The 15,248-nt window shown below is 33.5% G+C and overlaps 1 protein-coding gene across 1 annotated transcript in view; it reads left to right on the top strand.

Moving 5' to 3' along the window:
* The first annotated feature begins 16 nt into the window (after positions 1 to 16).
* Positions 17 to 15,248, top strand: part of LOC133171584 (E3 ubiquitin-protein ligase AMFR-like) — a 41,612-nt gene continuing 26,380 nt past the window's right edge. Inside the window, exons 1-7 of the mRNA XM_061306362.1 lie at positions 17 to 399; positions 2,738 to 2,830; positions 4,838 to 5,002; positions 5,594 to 5,787; positions 6,852 to 6,984; positions 7,206 to 7,339; positions 7,700 to 7,810. Of these exons, the coding sequence (XP_061162346.1) occupies positions 112 to 399; positions 2,738 to 2,830; positions 4,838 to 5,002; positions 5,594 to 5,787; positions 6,852 to 6,984; positions 7,206 to 7,339; positions 7,700 to 7,810 (1,118 nt within the window). The 5' untranslated portion in view covers positions 17 to 111. The remainder of the gene's footprint in view (positions 400 to 2,737; positions 2,831 to 4,837; positions 5,003 to 5,593; positions 5,788 to 6,851; positions 6,985 to 7,205; positions 7,340 to 7,699; positions 7,811 to 15,248) is intronic.

Genomic DNA, 15,248 nt, shown 5'->3' with positions numbered 1-15,248 from the left:
GTCATTGTCAACCATGAAAGAAAAAAAGTAAACACCTTTTAGGTTGTAACGCAGTTTCAGCCGACTGTATTTCTATAAGGACAATTTCTTGGATTTAGTAAACTATTAATTATGCCGGTAATCCTACTGGAGAGGATACCCCTTCCAAGTTTACAGACTTACACGTCAGTTTCTGTCCTCGTTCTGTCAGTGGCATTATACTATGCATATCATATGGTGTCCACTTTTGACACTCTCACAGTTGATTTGGGGGATGGAGCTCATGGAGTGACCGTTGAACCAGTGGAAGATGATGAAGTGTTGACAGACTCACGGGAGGGGATCAACATGACCCTTCCTTATGACACTGTGCATTGGAATATGTTCCATATTTTGACCACAGAGGTTTGGTGTGTCTGGGTATGTTACTCTTCTGCAATCTGGATAAAAAATTAATGTCAGCATAGTCACAGTTATAATCTATCCCACGTGAGCACTTCCACCACATATTAATAATAATATCAAATAAATTTTGACTTAATTTTTTCAAAGGAAATATTGAAGTTTCATCTGAGATGGGCAAGAGATAAAAATTCAATGGTCTAGTCCACCTCATTTTTCTCCCTTGTCCATTATTTTTTGTGTCTTGAACTTTCCCTGGAAGTGACAGGTGAAAGACCTTCCAGGGAAGAGCCTGGCTTGGTGTCTTCGGGAGAGAAGATCGAAGTGTGGCGGCCAGACAGGTTCAATCACTGGTAGCCAGATAGCTCAGTTGGTAGAGCACTTAACTAGTGATTCAGGGGTTGTGGGTGCGAATCCTGGACTGGTCCACTGCATTTTTTCCTTCACTGGTTATACATCATTTCCCACCATGTTTAGTCAGATGACACATGATAAATGACTATACATTTGTACAACTTGAAAGAAAGTAGTATGACAGAATTAATTTTCCAAAGTCTACAGAATTTCAGCCAAACTAGCTGTCAGGTGTCTGCAGGAGTTGTCACTATTTCTAGGGATTTTCGAAGTGTGACCTTTTAAATTGATTAGGAAATTGTACTATATCATTACTTTTTGATGGCAAGCAACAGAAAATCACAAATAACGTTGGATCCTTTTCTGAAGTGTAGCCATTTTTGCAATTTTAAATCCAGGTAGACTTTTAATTTGCTGCAATGTTAATATATTAGTTGAAATCTAGGGGTTAACGTTCCTTTCAAAGCAGAAAGTTTGGGGAAAAAATTACATTGTATTTGTTGATTCAAAATAAGTTTAAAAACCAAGGTGTTTATGTATTTTGAGAAATAATACAAAAAATGATGATGTTGATACTGCCAGAGAGACTGAGACTATAGGACAATGTTCTATGTATACTACAGTTCATGTATACATATTAACCTGTACATGTAGTTCTAATGTATCTATAACATATGATTCACAAAAGATATGTCTTACTTCTACTGATTGATGGAATTATCTAATATCTGTTCTCCAACATGTATTAGTTTGTTGGATCCAATTCATTTTAAAGCCCCTCTGCCTGATATACATGAATTAGGTATCCTCATCAATTGAAACCTAGATATGCCTCAGAAATAGGTATGCAATAAAATTCTTTTGTGTGTTCTTTTTCACATCTCTTCTAACATTATACTACCAGGTATGCACAGAGTGTAGATTTTGCAGATGTTCAGAGCAAGGTATTAAATGTAGGGATTTAGCAACAGTTACTTTCGATCAAGAAATATAGGTCAATCACTAACAGTAATACCATTTTTTTTTAATGTAAACCATGAGTCAAATAATCTGTATGAAATAATATTCTAAGTCTTGGTTTATCAAATGGCAAATGCCTTTTTTGTAAAGCAAATACTGAGAGCCAGAAGCATTTATTTTTTGAATGTAAACACGTCAAACCAGTTTTAGAATTGGTACAAAGAATAATTTTACTAATACCTGTAAAGGATTCAATCAATTTTGATGCATGTACTGTTCTACTGGGATTTGCCAGTGAACCGAAAAACGTTCGAATATGTGTTAACACTTTGATTTATATATATAAGTGGTCAATATGGAAAACAAGAAACAGTATCAAGTATGAAAATAAAAAAATAACTACCTCATTGCTCCAAAAAGCATTCACGAAAGAAATGAAATTAATTTTTCAATTGTTAAAAAATGATAAACGCAATTTTAAGGGAGATATGAATTTAACGTTAACTGTATTAACAGAATTCGAGAAACTGTTACCTGTTTTCCACAATCCAGATTTAAGTTAAGCTCCATGTATGTTTTCCCATTTATTCAATATATTGCAATACATTCATGAATCGCACCGGATTGCAAATACGAACAAGAAATTTAGAACCAAAATTGATTCCGGATAAATATTCTCTGTTTTTTGGGGTTTTTTTTATATGTTATACAATTTAATTAATATACATATTGAATGTATGATATGAATACATTATGTGAGACATTGTATTAAGATTTAGATATTTAGCATCCTGCGTGGTGCTGTAGGGATTATTATTATATATTGTTATAGAGGGAGCTTAGTCAGGGCCCCATCCCTGGTAGCTGCCCTATATATCATCTTTAATGTTATAGGTCTGGGAAATAAATGTGAAAAAAGAAAAAAAAAAAAAAAAAAAAAAAAAAATATTCTAAGTATGGATTAATTTTCCTGATGAAACTGGCATTCAGTAAATAAGCAATATATACAGCAGATTACCTAATGCATTCCTTGTATTTTCAGATTTTGGTTAATTCTGCATACTGCTGTTTGATACTTCTTGGAAAAGCAATACAAAAGCTTGTGTTTGGGGAGCTAAGAGTGTCAGAAGAACAGGTATGACTGAGTTTATGTCTGTGTATACAGTAAGACTAAATTCTGGAATTATTGGATAAAAATGGAGTGTATAAATACAGATGAATACAATAAAAAAAACATTTACCAAAATACATGCAATATAAGAAACTTGATAGTTGAATTACAGAGATTGAATTTTTTATGCCCTGCCATGAATATGGCTGTGGAATATAGTATTTGTCATGTCCGTCATGCATCCTTTTCATCCTTCTGTCCCGCCATCCTTCTGTATGTCCGTCCATTACACTTTGCATTTAGCTCAGTTTCAAAGAAACTATTTAAGATATATTTATCAAACCTCATATGCAGATACATATTGGTGAGAACTACTCAGCTAGTCAACTGCATTAACATTTTTGGACCTTGACCTTCTCTATGACCTTGACCGTATGATTCTTAAATTTGTTTTAGCTCAATTTCAAAGATTACTATTCAAGATATTTTAATCTAAACACATAATTATACTAAAACATACTCGTGAGAACTTATCAACTGTGTCCAAATTTTTTTTACCTTGGCATTCTTTATGACCTTTGACTTTACTATTTGTTGTGTTTAAAACTCATTTGAAACTATGTGCATGGATATAATGAAAAGAGTGCCTCTTCCAGAATTGTGAAATTGGTGGCCACTGGGTCAGAGGCTCTGGTGTTGGGGCAGGACTCAATTGGTCAGTTATAATGAAATGCATATTTTCTTTGAAAATCTTCCTCTCTGCTCTGGGTTCAAAACCCTTGACCCTGAGTCAAGGGTTTTGGAGTTAGGGTGGTGCTCAAAAGATCATATTGTGAAAATGCATTAATTCTGTAAATATCTTCTTTTCTTCCCTGATATGATGAGAAAGACTGCCTCTTCCAAAATTGTAAAATTGATGGTCCCTGGATCAGGGGTTCTGGTGTTTGGGGGGGGGGGGGGTCTATAGGTCATAGTGAAATTGCATAAATTCTTTGAAAATCTTCTTCACCACTCCTGGGTATTTAGAATACAATTTAAGTGTTTAGTTATGATGAACAAGAGTGCTTCTTCCAAACTTGTGAAATGCATATACTTTGGATAAGGGGTTCTGGAGTTAGGGTAGGGCTTTAAAGATAATACAGGTATAGTGGAAATGTGTGCACCAATATGGTTATAATGAGCAAGAGAGTTTCTTCCAGAATTGTGAAATTCATAACCCCTGGTTTAGGGGCTCTGGTGTTAGGACAGGGCTATTGATCATATAGTAAAAACGCATTAATTCTTTTAGAATCTCCTCCTCTCCTCCTGTGTATCAAGCAGACAAACTAAGTGCAAGGTGTTGATAAGCAAGGGTGCCTATTTCAAAATTGTGAAAATCAAGGCCCCTGCTATGGAGATTCTGGAGTTAAGGCTGGGATCCATTGATCACATAGTGAAAAAGCATTAATTCTTTGAAAATCTTCTTTTATCCTATTGAATGTTAAGCAGACAAACTTCATACATGGTTATGATTAGAAAGAGTGCTTCTTCCAAAATTCTTAAATTCATGGACCCTAAGACAGGGATTCTGGAGGTAGGATGGAGGTTTATTCTAATCATGTTTGGGAATATTTACTCTGCTTTAAGAGAAGTTATTCCCCTTTGTTATGCACTTTTGATAATAAATTGATTTAAGTAATGTAATTGATAGGTAAATTGAATAAAGGAATTGTACAGGAATTTTCTATATGTAATTTAAAAAGTATCTTCTTAGTTTTTAATAGCCATGTAGACATACATAATAGATAAATGAAAATGAAACAAAAGTACCTTATTTATCTACATTAAATATTATTCAAAGATCAAGAGAGACTTACAGTTTCAGTTTGAGTTATATAATTATTTACAATTCCATGGATCCTTTAAAGGGTGATTGTTAAGGCCCTTGGGCCTCTTGTTCACTAGCATATGTATTTTTCCAAAAGAGCACATGTACATTATGTCAAGGAGAAATTATTCACTGAGCATTTATTTTTCACATATTTTTTTCAGCATTTGAAAGACAAGTTTTGGAACTTCCTGTTCTACAAGTTTATCTTTATTTTTGGGGTGTTGAATGTTCAGACACTGGAGGAGGTGGTATCCTGGGTGGCGTGGTTCACTATCCTTGGCTTCTTCAATCTCCTCACACAGCTCTCCAAAGACCGCTTTGAATATGTAAGTCACGCAGGTGTAAAATTGGAAGACGTAAGTCACACAGGTGTTAGAATGAAAATTTTTAAGTCACACAGGTGTTAGATTGAAAATTGTAAGACACACAAGGTTAGATTGGAAAATGTAAGTTACATAGGTGATTAAGTCACACAGGTGCTCAGATGTGAAAATGTAAGTCACACAGGTGTAGGATTGGAAATCGTAAGTCACACTGGTGTTAGATTGAAAATCATAAGTCTAACAGGTATTAGATTGAAAATCGTAAGTCACACACGTGTTAGATTGGAAATCGTAAGTCACACACGTGTTAGATTGGAATATTAAGTCATACAGGTGCTTAGATTGGAAAATGTAAGTCACACAGGTGTTTACATCTGAAAATGTAAGTCAAACAGGTGCTTACATCTGAAAATGTAAGTCATACAAGTGTGTAGATTGGAAAATGGAATATTTTATGAGATTTTTGAAAAAAAAGTAGAATATGTAGGATATGGTACATTGTATAAGAATTTTAAGATATGTAAAGTATATTAATATAGGGTACAGCCTTGCAATGATACTTCATTGATACTGAATATTTTTTTTACATTTCAGCTGTCCTTTTCTCCTATAGCTGCCCGTGGTATCCATCTCAAGCTGCTGGGCCTATTGTTTGTCATCCTGCTATGTAGCTTTGCATTACTGTTCCTTAGTGGATATGTTGGGCTTCAGACAGGCCCCACTATTTTTGCCTTCTTAGCTGCAGAGTGCCTTCTGTTGGGCATTAGGGCCCTCTATGTTGTAGTAAGGTAATTGAATTTGTAGCATGCATTAAGATTGATTAGAAAGTCAGGAAGAGCAAAATCCATATACAGTTGAGTTTTGTTATCTCAAACACCAATATCTCAAATATCAGAGATATGTCAGAGTTGGCAGTCCATCCACTTTTTCTTGTTTTTTTTTTAGTTTCATTATCTCTGGTCCTAGTATATCTCAAAGTTTAAGCTTGGTCCCGTCAAGTTTGAGATAACAAGGTTTTAGTGTACTATTATGTACAGTTGAACTTCAGTATCTTGAACACTGATATCTTGAATATGTCAAAGTGATTTGGAAGTCCTAACCACTTATTCTTTAAGCATTTATCCTTGATATCTTGAATTCTTTGATATTTTGAATTTTTTCATTAGTCCCATCGAATTAGAGATAACAAGGTTTGACTGTAATTGTTTTCAGTTATTTGACTGTGTTGTTTTCCACCTCTGCTTAATTAATGTCCTAGACCTTTATCTGATATTTGCTTCCAGGAGAGTTGCCTAAGACTTAATACTCTATGTTTGTTATGTGTCCCTTATAACACATTGGAACTTTAGAAATAAGGAGTAGTTCAGAAAAAGATATCTTTTTTCATAGAATTTTAAACCCATTTATGTGCTTCTTTTTTAAAACATGGCACCTATGCAAGAATTTTGCCTGATTCAAGCAATTTTTTCTGGTTAAATTTTAGAGATATTCATTATGAATTGCTTGTTTTCAATAAACTTCCAGTAAAAGAGAAAATAACTACATGAATTTAGTTATGTCCCTGAATAATAGATAGTGTAGGGTGAAAATTGTCTTTTTGGTTTTGAGATGATCATTCCATTTTCATATTGTCTTTATCATAAACCAACTTTTAATTTACACATTCTAAGGGAATGATTTTATTACTTTTTTTTTTAAAGAATTGCACAGCAATATATCAATTTTTTGGTTTTTGTTTGTTTGTTTTTTAGGATACAAATTTCTGAAAGTGCAAATCTGTCAAGCTTAATTAAGAATTGATTGTTATCAATACTGTTGGAAGATTATAATTCCAAGAATCCCTTTGTTTTAGATATGTGATCCACTTGTGGGACATGACTGTCACCAGTGTCTGGGAGAACAAGTCTATTTATATCTATTACACAGAACTGGGATTTGAATTGGCTTATTTAGCTGTTGATTTTGCACATCATCTTCATATGTTGGTAAGAAAATCTGCATGAATTAAAAAAAATTTAAAATTGCCCAAAATTTGAATAATTGCTAGTTCATCTTCAAGAAATGTTTGCCATACAAGGAATGAAAAATTCTTTGTTGAGAAAAAAATGAATAAATTGTAAATTCCAACTTCCTTTTACATGACTATTTAGAAACTAATTTCATTTATCCTGAATTGACATAATTTCTTGTGTGTTTAATTTTGTAGTTGTGGGGAAATATCTTCTTGAGCATGGCCAGTCTTGTAATTTGTATGCAGCTGAGGTATCTATTTTATGAATTCAAAAGGAGGATCAATCGTCATAAGAATTACAGAAGAGTTGTACAAAATATGGAAGCAAGGTATACACTACAAAAATATATTTGAAATGCATGTAAACTGCCTAGGCACTGGATGAAAATCAAGAAGTGAGAGAACACTAAAAAGTTGAAAAAGTTTTTAAAGGAAGAAAAGTATAAATAAATATCTCCATATTTTGTCTCCTCTTACATGATTATTGCATTGCAAATCCAGATTTTGGAGAGTAGTAATGTGGGGTTTGTCCCTATGTCCTCATTGTCCTTTCCTCAGACTTGTCTGTTAGGTTACCATGATGCTTTGTCATTTCCATCATTCAGTATTCTCAAGTCATACTTATCATATCATGAGGTATTGAATGTTCAAAACTTGAATTCCGTTTCATTCATCACAAAACTTTTCAGATTTCCAATGGCTACCAAAGAAGAATTGCAGGGTCACAATGACAACTGTGCTGTATGCTGGGAGAGAATGGAGGGGGCAAGAAAACTGCCGTGTGGACATTTGTTTCATAAGTATGTAACATATCATTTTTGTTTTGCCTATACCGTAGACAGTAAGGGACCACTTTGTCTGGCACCTTTTTATCCAGGATTTTGGGGCTGTCAAATTTGAAAACAAATTGTCACATTCTCACATTTATATCCAAGTCTTCATGAAACATTTTCAGGAACACAGCAGAAAATGCAATACCTGGTTGAAGTCACAATAGTAAAAAAAAAACTGTTGTTGCTCAAAAAATGAAAGTGAAGAGAAACACTTGTGATAATTAAATTGTACTGCATTATTCAAGCTTCTAATAAAAAAAAACTTTCTGGGTTTCATTTTAAACTTTTTGACGTAACAACAATAAAGGAAGTACATACCCAATATACTACATGTACATGTTAATGACTGACCTAATCAGAAGTCAAAGCCAAATCTTCCCTCTACAGGCACAAGTGCCTTTATGTTATCTGCCCATAGTATATACTGACTTCATCCACTATTTGTTTGCTCATCTACATTTGTATAAGACCTTGTTTTCTTTGTGCATGTGGATGTTTAAATATAAAAAGACACTCCACTCCATCAAGTAGTGATGGGCCGATTGTCGCCGACGATCGATTGTCTGTTGTTTGGTGCTCTTCGATGCTATACTAATCGATTATGAAATAAATGTCGCCAACATCACTGACAAAAATTAATATTTTAATACTTTAATTTTATTAAATTAATATTTTAATACTTTAATTTTATTACCAAATTCATGTGCAAAGAGTTTTAAAGTAGTGATGAATGTTCGACACATCGAAAGTTTCCATGCCTTGTTGATATTTTTACTGCCATGATTGAATATAGGGTCAGACTAATAACAGAAAACAGACAAAATTACCTGGTTTTACTATGTAAAAGAAAACATTAACAGTACAGACGGTCTGTAAACTTAACTTTAATGAGGAATACAAGTGCAAATACTGGATAACTATTTTTTTTTAAAAAAAAAACTTGTAATTCCAAGAAATAAATACATGTTATGCAAGGTGGGACTAATAACAGTAATATTTCCATTCAATACATTTCATGAGATTTTTTTTATAAAAATAAATTCCCATTCAGTATATTTCAATGACATTTTTTTTAAAAAGTAAAGAAATAATTCTTATTTTTCACTTTATTGAAATGAAAGAATTAATAAACATTCATGAATTTAATAAATAATTAAAATAATTTTTTTTTTGGTATTAAAAGTATAAACTGAAATCTGAATAAATATAACTCTTTTTATATTTATTTTATTAAATATAAAAACTCGATTATAATTGATTATTAATCGATTATGCGCAGCCGATTATTACTGATAATGGATTATGATAAAATCATTTTTTTCTGATTTCCCATCACTACCATCAAGTGTTTACATAATCAGCTTGTTACTATAGGAACATGGAATGGAGTATTCATAACCTTTATCAGTATAAAATTTTGGTGTATTTATTCAATGCTGATGAGCCATTATGCATAAGTGAACATAGTGTGCACTGTTTACCATCATTAGATACCCATGGTTAATCAGTTGTGTCGAATATTTGACTGAATAAGTGTATATAGTTTTTTTCTGTTTGTAGTATTTTTTATAAGAATGAAGGTTGGAATTAGACACAAGTGATAGATCAATTACATGTATTAGTGCCCAGAGAATAGCGATTTGCCATATAAGAGTATTATTTTCCTAATTTTCATTGGCTGAAAGGACATCATGTGAAATTCCTCCTTTTGTGATACTGACATGAAAGTGCCTCCACGGATTATGAAATCGCACTGCTCACCATTTGGCTGCACCAAAGTTACATAAAACGTTACGTCATAATATAAGAAGCATGTTTTTACCATTGTGACGTGATGACAGTCAAGTCTGTTCAGAAGGGACTGTGTCAGATTATTCCCTTTGAGTGATTATATAATATAACTATTATGGACTTCAGGGAATGGTCAATATGTGGTTGTAAGGACCTGTGTCAAGTGATATTGACCTCAGACAGAGAAAATAAGGTCGCAAGCTCAGTCACTATCACTTTCTGTATCTTTGGTCAATATCACTTGACATGGGTCTTTAGAACCACTTATCAACCTACACTGAAGTCCATAATTGTATAACATGTAAAATTTATTTATATGTTCACACCCTTCAACCATTTCTATAAGGTAATGAAATGTTTACTTCATTAAAAAAAAGTTTTCAGTATATTTTGATTTTAACAATTTGTTTTACTTTCAATATCTTGATGCAGAAAAAAACAACATATTAAAAAACAATTATAGGTAAATTGACAAAGCTTTAATTTTCTTTCTTTTTTTTTTTCTTTTTACCGTATTTGGCCAAATATAATACGCATTGGTGTAAAATACGCACCCCCCTTTTTGAGCCTGAAACTGGGGAAAAAACGCAGTTCGGTTGTATTATACGCAGCAGAAAATTTGACCAAGCGATGTTCTGAACTTTTGAAAATTGCGGTAATTTGCTATGAAAATTGGCGCGGAGATAAAGTGCCGAAAATTTACAGAACACGATATTTTATTCAAATGCGTTTTTATTTCTTAATCTTGACTTTCTATATCGCGGCAATCTGGAGGAAATTATTTATTTTAACAAAGCACGAGATAATGTTGCATTAAAGTATTAACAGAGTTTATTATTAATTTTTTTTTTAGCATACGGTGATATTGAAATTATACGTCGCCGTATTCTAACTATTCTTTGTGGAAATAATTTTATTTCAACAAAGCACGAGATATTGTTGCAAGTTTAACAGTTGTCGTATTTATTTTTAGTTTAAGGTAATCATGTTGAAAATTATGTAAATTTAACAGGGCAAGCGATATTGCAACATCAAAGTATTCATAGACTACGATTTTCTTCTTTTGAACTTGAAATTAATTAATTAAATAAATAACTGATGTTATAAAATTAAAATCAAAATTTAACAAGCGTGTAAAGTGTAGTTATCAACACACCTCCAAAGTTGTGAAAAATGATGTACAAAGGTGGGATTATATGTCTTCATACATCGAGGTAATCTTTGTGGATATCTTATTTTCTACAGAGCACGAGTAAATGATAACACAAGTTTCAACATACTTCACATTTCCTTTTTTAACTCTCAATCATTTTAACACGAGGCCGATATAAGATAAAGTAAAATTACATTTAACAAGCGTTTAACTTTAATGTGTCGTAATCAACACAGGCTTATACATACGAAAGATCATAAACCAACCCCCGATTTTTAACAAAGAAAATAATCAAAGCCATTAATAAGGGCTGTAAATAATCAGTGCTCTAACTGTAAAAACAATGCTTTGGAGTCGGTAAACAATTTAATTGCCTGGAGGGGTGTTGAGTGGTAATCATCAAGTGACAAGCGCACGTGTGTCACAACATTGGCTTCCATTGGGACGTATAGAGGGGTGTTATGTTGAAATGAATTTTCACTGAGTTATATAAAACCTAAAATAAAATTTTTATTTTATTGTATTTCATTAAAAAAAGACATTACTTTTTTTGACCGAGTGTCTGACTGATTAGGTACATGTGTACTATGATTACGGAAGCACGTGGCAAAGGAATGGGTGAACATCTATAAATAACATCGTTAATGGCGGCCTACACGGAGACGATGAACATGCTGCTCAAATTAATTTTAACTTGCTTTTAAATTTAATTTAACTATCAAAAGGTTATAAATATAACATTTTTAGCAAGCCTACATTCCAACAATAACTTTACGAAGTTTTAAATACGGCGATAAACAGCAAGAAATTGCATAAGTTACTAGGTAATACTACGGTATGAGCGTATGATAGTCGTGTTTCACATGAAAGAAAAACCTATCAAAATCCCATTGTGGTGTAAAATACGCACCCCTTTCTCACAGAAAATAATTTTGGGAAAAAAGTGCGTATTATATTCAGCCAAATACGGTACACATTAATGCAGAGAATCTTAAATAGTACCGGTATGTTAAGAGAAGTGAATGTCTTCAGCATAGTCATGAATGTATGGACATTCCCAATATGGGAGGGGACATCCCCACTGGGTGTTAAAATCAGGACACAACCTCTGTCCCCTATAGATTTGTGAATGTTCTACTGACTCCCTATAGTTTTGCGAATTTTCAAATCTCCAGTCTGGCTCCCTATAGTTTTCGGAATGTTCCACTGTCTCCCTATAGTTCTGTAAATGTTCTAATCTCCTGTCTGGTAACCTATAGTTTTCTGTCTGTTCTAATCTCCAGTCTGGCGGTTCAGAATTGTAGTAGTTGTGATGGTAAGTAGATGAAGGATTTCTGGTCAGAAATCTTTGTTGTCTAGTCAGTAGTGCTTGCCAGTTAGATTTCCTGCTTTGCCTAGGCATTTTTGCTGCCCTGTGTTGAAAACACATCTCTGGTTTTCTTTTTCTGTTTGATGGATAGTTAGAGGATGCTGCATTTTGAGAAGCTGAAAGAGTTTTTTCCTGATTGTTATTCCCACTGATGTCTTTTAAACTGGTAGCTATCTCACTTGAGCCAGAGTTGAGCCCTTTTATTGTATTGCTTTCTGGTAGTTTTGATGTGTCTGATGGTTTCTTATCAATTTCAGTTGAATGATTTCCCGTTTTCTGATTTTCTATTTCACGAGCTTTGTTTGATTCAGCATTAGCATTGGTTTTCATCACTACATTTTCAGTGTTTTTGGAAGCAATTGTTTCCTGTTTCACTATTTGCCCAATTATTTTACCACAAGTCTGCCCCTTTGTTTGCTTTTCACTTTCTTTGCTTATTTCTAATGATTTGGTCTTCTTCATTTTCTTTGCTGGTGGATGATTTTGTTTCTCTGTAGATATTGGTAAATCTTTTTGTGGACTTCTTCCTTTTCTTGTGAATAGGTTGTCAGATGAAGTTGAATTTTTGAGATGGGATTTTACATTGCTCTTTACAGACCTAGATGGCTGATTTTGTACATGATGAAATGAACAATTCCACCTTCTACATCCTCTGGAAGTATTGAAATATCTGCAAACCCTCCAAGGTGATTTCACATTGATAACGGTGACAAGATCATCAGCATTTTTAGGCTGGTTTGTCTCTTTTCTTTCACTTGTGTCAATTTTTATTGTCTGTTCTGATTTATTTACCACAGAATCAGAAAATGTGCCCTGTACCTTGTTTGATGTATCTTTTTGGTTGTTGTCATTTCTGTCATCAGGAGTTTGTTGCTTTGAACTTGTGCCACTGATTTGGTTTTGCACCACACTTTTCTGATCTGTTATTGATTCGGTGTTTTGAAATTTCTTTACAGAACTTTTATTGTTAGATGCCTCATTTTCATTGTCAGAGATTTTTTTAACATTTATTTCACAACCTTTTTCTTTTTTCCAATCCTTTACTTGAATGGGAGTGTCTTTTGTATGATCATGAGGCTCTGTTACTTTTTCTTCTGGATGCAGTCTAACCTTACACTTGTGATCACTATTAACAGGGAGTTTTGTTTTATCTGGTTTTGCCAAAGAACACTGCTGTTTCACATACTTTGGGAATTTTCTCCCTTTCAGTTTTCTGATGAAAAATGCATTGAAAATTTTATAAAATGATGTGTGAATCATAAAACAGTTTCTGTTCATGCAGCCCTCTGCTGAGTTGAAGTTGTTACATATCATTTTCTGTGACAAATTGAAGAAGCACACATTTCCCTTTGAGTCTTTCAGTACATCTGCCAACTCTTCTGTTTGTGAAATACTCATATTGATCTTTGCAGATGGGTTGTAGATAGGCAGAGAAAGATGGAGCTGGTTACATGTTCCTGGACAGTCAATGCCAGTAAAACTTGACATGTTAAATGCATTGCACACTTGTCGGCCATCACAAATATATATGTGTGTCATGTTCTTTAGGTTGATATCAACATACTCACTGGTAGAAGGGCTGATTGGTCTACTTGGTTTTTCTTTTGGTTTGACCTCTGTAGTGTCATCTTTGGAGGGAGCTTTTCTTGTCTCTTTCTCAGGTTGTTGATTACTTGGTAGTTCTGTTGGGTGTAACTCTTGTCTCGTCTTCTTAAGCTTTGCATTTTCAATGCTTTCTACTACTGTTTGAACATCCTCTGATGCACTGAGTTTCGATTCATCTGCCTCATCTGTTTCCTTTGTTTTGCATTTAACCATTGTGTTGTTTGTTGTCATTTGCTTTTCTTCTTTTTCTGATAACTTCTCTTTGGTTGTATTCATTATGTTGTCTGTTGCAATTTGTTTATCTTCTTTTTTTGATGATTTTTCTTTGGTAATATTCATTATGTTGTCTGTTGCCATTTGCTTTTCTTCTTTTTCTGTTGACTTCTTGGTAATATTCATTATGTTGTCTGTTGCCATTGGCTTTTCTTCTTTTTCTATTGACTTTTCCTTGGTAATATTCATTATGTCATCTGTTGCCATTTGCTTTTCTTCTTTTTCTGATGACTTCCCCCTTTCAATAGGCTTTTCATTCTGTTCACATGGTACAAGGTTTTTCACTGCCTTCTTTGCACTAGGTTTGGTTTCAAGTTCCATCTGCTTCAGAGTTTTCTCATTGTTTTGTGTAACTGCTTCCTTTACTTTGTCAGTATGTCCATTTTCAATTTTACTTCCTTTAGTTTTTGTTTGATCTTTTGATTGCTGTTTCTCATCAATTACATTCTGTTCCCCTGCATTCCCACCTTTCTGCTCTGCGACCTCATTCATTCTTGGTTCTTCCACCTCAATTGGTTTCTTCTTTCCATCTTTTATAATTTTTTTCAAGTTCTTTGACTTTGTGTCTGATGTTCCCTCAATATTTTTTTCACTCACTTCATGTGTCATTGTTTTACCAGGAGTTCTCTGTTTTTTTCCTACTAACATTTTTTTCATGTTGTCATTCGATTTCTTTAACTTTGCAGCCTTCTTTACACTTGATATGGGTGGCATTTGAATGGGTTTGTTTGGTTTTAATGATGCAACAGTTTCTATACTAACTTGAAATGAAGTTGTATCAATTTGAATCAGATTAGATTGTCTTACATGTTCTGCCTTTTTAACTTGGGTTGTTTTCAGCTGAATTTGATTGTTCTTGATCAAGTCTGCAGAACTAGAGTGACATTTTTTGAATGCTGAACTAACTTCTGTCATAGTTGGTTTTTCTGCAAATTCCTCCATTTTCTCTGTGACTGAGGCATTATTTCTCAATGGCTTTTCAAGTTTGTTGTGTTTCATTACCTGTTTTTGAGGTTTTGGTTTTGGTAGTTCTTTTGGCATGAATGATTCATGTCCAAATTTCTTTACTGATGTTGAAAAAAGCTGTGAATTGTCATTGAACTCTTCTGCTGTACCTTTTGCAAAATTCTCAAGAAGAGAACCCGTGGAGGAGTTTGAATGTGGAGGTGATGTGATCCGTTTTGACAGAGTATCGTTCTTTGGAGATCTGTATT

The sequence above is a fragment of the Saccostrea echinata genome, unplaced genomic scaffold (assembly GCF_033153115.1).
Source record: "Saccostrea echinata isolate AGI-Se365-2 ecotype Australia unplaced genomic scaffold, CSIRO_AGI_Sech_v1 ptg000054l, whole genome shotgun sequence".
NCBI classification, from domain to species: Eukaryota; Metazoa; Mollusca; class Bivalvia; order Ostreida; family Ostreidae; genus Saccostrea; species Saccostrea echinata.
Note: the sequence above shows the minus strand (reverse complement) of the source record. Positions and strands in the feature narration are given on the sequence as shown.